Raw genomic sequence first — 3,637 nt, forward strand, 5'->3', positions numbered from 1 at the left:
GGTGACAAAACAATAACATAACAAGATAATAATATATATATTTATGAGAGTGTGTGTATGCGGATATCTACAAGTCGTGGTTTGGGGTTGAAATTATAAAATTTCTTAGCTTTTCATAAAAACAATTTAGCAAAGTTTAAATTAACTGTTATTTTGGAATAAATAAATACATAATTTTGTAGGAAGTGCACAATGAGGTAATACTATTATAATCCATAAAAATAAATCCCTTAAAAATCCACGCCTTTCACACACTTTAAACCAGTAAGGAAAGTAGTAAAGTCTCACGGGGCCGACTATATGATACCCTTCTCCACTATGGGTATATTTAAAAAATGCATCCTCAGAGAAGGGCCATTAACATGAAATTGGGTGAACTAAAATATGTGACTTTTATCTAAATGTGAATCGACTTAGATCAATCCATAAACATACCATTCATTATTACAATGGGACAAAATTATGTAAATCGATTTAAAGCAAATATCAATCGTGCACCCGTTGAATACTTGGTCATTATATTCTGAAAAAAACATGAAGAGTATGGTGCAACATTTACATGAAATCGGATGAAAATAAATATGAAAGCTATATCCAAATATGAACGGATTTCAACGATACTTGTCACAGTTTATGTTAGACCAATTTATGCACGTTTTGTTCCTAACAGACACATTTTGGGTCCTCCTTAAAATCGGACGAAACCATATAGGGGCTATATTCTAATCTGGACGGATTTCAAGAAAATTTGACACACGTTTGGCTAATTTATCTTAAATACGTTGTACAAAATTCTGTGTAAATCTGCACCGATTTTCACGGAACCTTACACACATCGTTCTAGGGTTTATTTTGTACGTTATGGCAAATTTCGTGGAAATCGAAGGATATATAGGGACTTCGGTACACCATTTACATTAAACCGGTCGAACTAATATATGGGACCTATATCTAAAACTGAACCGATTTTCAAGAAATTTTACACACATCATTCTAGACCTAATTCATTACGTTATGCTAAATTTCGTGGAAATCGAAAAATATATAGGCACTTTGGTGAACAATTTACATTAAATCGATCGAACATATATATGGGAGCTATATCTAAATCTGAACCGATTTTAAGGAAATTTTACACACATCATTATAGACTCAATTCAGTACACTATGCCAAAATTCGTGGAAATCGAATGATATATAGGGACTTTGGTACACCATTTACATTAAATCGGTCGAACATATATATAGGACCTATGTCTAAATCTGAACCGATTTTCAAGAAATTTTACACACATCATTCTAGACCTAATTTATTACGCTATGCCAATTTTCGTGTAAATCGAATGGTTTTCAGGGACTTTGGTACCCCATTTACCTAAAATCGAGCGAAACTATATATGGGAGCTATATCTAAATCTGAACCAATTTTCGAGAAACTTAGCACACATCATTCTAGACTAAATTTAGTACGCTATGCCAATTTTCGTGCAAATCGAATGATTTTTAGGGTCTTTGGTGCACCATTTACATTAAATCGGACGAAAATATATATGGGAGCTATATCTAAATCTGAACCGATTTTTCCCAATTTCAATAGGGTTCGTCCTTGGGCCGAATAAGTGACCTGTACCAAATTTCATCCATTTCGGACCATAAATGCGACCTGTAGTTTGTTTACAATTTAACATGGACAGACAAACGGAAGGACGGACATGCATAAATCGACACAGAAAGTGAACTCACGTCTCCTTTAGGCCTTGAAAACCCACGCCCTTCGCAGACCTTGAAAACATATTCTTTAAAAAATCACGGAGTTTGAAAAGCCATTCAAAAATATTTCAATTCAATTTAATTTTATTTCATAAACGAGAACCTAGATATTCTTTAAACATCCACACCTTTTAAAGACCTAGAATAAATATTCTTTAAAAATCCACACCTTTTAAAGTCCTAGAAAAAAATATTCATTAAAAGTCCACGCCTTCTCAAGACCTTGAAAAAAATATTCTTTAAAAATCCTCGCCTGTTAAATACCTAGGAAAGAAAATATTCTTTAAATATCCACGCCTTCTAAAGACCTCGAAAAAATACTCTATATAAAACCATGCCTATAAAAAAAATCTTTAAAAATCCACGCCTACTAAAGACCTAGAAAAAAGTATTCTTTAAAAATCCACGCCGCCTAAAGACCTTAAAAAAATATAAAGAAAACTTAACCTAGAACTTGAAAAATATAAGTTTAAAGAATTTTATTGGAAATCCACCTCGACAATTTTTTCTTTATTCAGACCTTCTTTTAGCCCCAACTTTTCTTTTTCGAATATGTTTTATGGAAGTTAAAAGCCTGAGCTTATAGTTTTTATAAAATCATAACAAATTTATTGAAATTATTAAAATATTGTTGTTTTTTTCTAAAACATCATCGCTCCTTGTTCAGCCCACTCGAAAACGGACATTTTCCAAACCATGAACCTGGCGCTTCAAATGTCCACCATCAGCCCAATTCGAATTCAAATAATGATCATCTTCATCCAATTCCAATTTTTTCAATTCCTCCTGACGACGATAGGCATCGGCCATCATACGTTTTCGCAACTCATCCGTTATGACAGGTTCACGTGATGGCGGTCCTTCACCGTGACGATTTAACTTGACAACAACTTTAGTTTTATCATGACGGCCAATAAAATCGCTCAACTTCTTATCATTCAATATTAAACGACCAGCAAACCATAGCTGAGCCTTAGAGGGTTCAATGACTTCCTTGGAGGCCTGAGTGCCCGTTAAATCTTCAGTGTTGCTAAATTCCATACGAATTGTATCGTGTGGTGGCAATTGCATGGGATAGACAATCGTCACTGCCCCCTTTAGGAGATTTAATGCCTCTGATATGGTTTTGAGGGTTAGTGGGGTTTTCGCTTGCACCAATTTTTTATTAATCATGCTGCGGGCATCACTCATCGATTTCCTTAGAACTTCTTGCATTTTCTCTTTCGGCTGTTGGCCATTCCTGCGACCAATGGGATCTTTGTTGAAAATGAAACCTCCGGATGGTATACATTTCTCGGCCCAAACATCTTTTAGTTTCAGCTCCTCCACTTGTTCATCGGTTAGACCCATCATTTCGGGTGGCAGTAGGGTGCCATGGGAAGCCAACTCCTCCATTTCCATACAAATTCTTTCGATTTTAAGGCGTCCATTATAAATGGCTGTTATGTCGCGAATTACGGAATTGGTGTCCTCATTGACACTAGTCTCGTAGAGGAACAGGTCATCATCACCACGTTTCACATGTAGAATCACCATTTTCGGAATTAGACGGATGTTTTGTAAATAAGTTGTTGTCTTTTATGTGAGACAGTTATAAATTGACTACAATTTAAAACGATTTGAATTATTGAAGTCTTTTGACATATAAACAAATATTTGGGTTACCAAGGTACACACCCGTTGCCAAGGAAATGAAACAAAATTGTTTTGTTGTCTTTGTAGAAGTGTTTGGTAAAATCTAGAAGTTAAAAAATAAGATTTCCAGAATTTTTAAAATATTTCTTTAAGAATTAACAAAGGAGTGGATTATTACAGAATATTTTTCAAGGGCTATAAAAGGCGAGGATTTTTACAGAATATATATTTT

The 3,637-nt window shown here is 34.5% G+C and overlaps 1 protein-coding gene across 1 annotated transcript; it reads right to left on the bottom strand.

Moving 5' to 3' along the window:
- Nucleotides 1–2,431: 2,431 nt before the first annotated feature.
- Nucleotides 2,432–3,307, bottom strand: LOC133334604 (cilia- and flagella-associated protein 298-like). The gene has a single exon (XM_061542922.1). The coding sequence runs from the start codon at nucleotides 3,304–3,306 to the stop codon at nucleotides 2,434–2,436; it is 873 nt and encodes a 290-aa protein (XP_061398906.1). The 5' UTR covers nucleotide 3,307; the 3' UTR covers nucleotides 2,432–2,433.
- Between the last annotated feature and the right edge of the window lie 330 nt (nucleotides 3,308–3,637).

Source organism: Musca vetustissima, unplaced genomic scaffold, assembly GCF_032173495.1.
Source record: "Musca vetustissima isolate MV318-11 ecotype Yass unplaced genomic scaffold, APGP_CSIRO_Mvet_v1 utg61169, whole genome shotgun sequence".
Classification (NCBI taxonomy): domain Eukaryota; kingdom Metazoa; phylum Arthropoda; class Insecta; order Diptera; family Muscidae; genus Musca; species Musca vetustissima.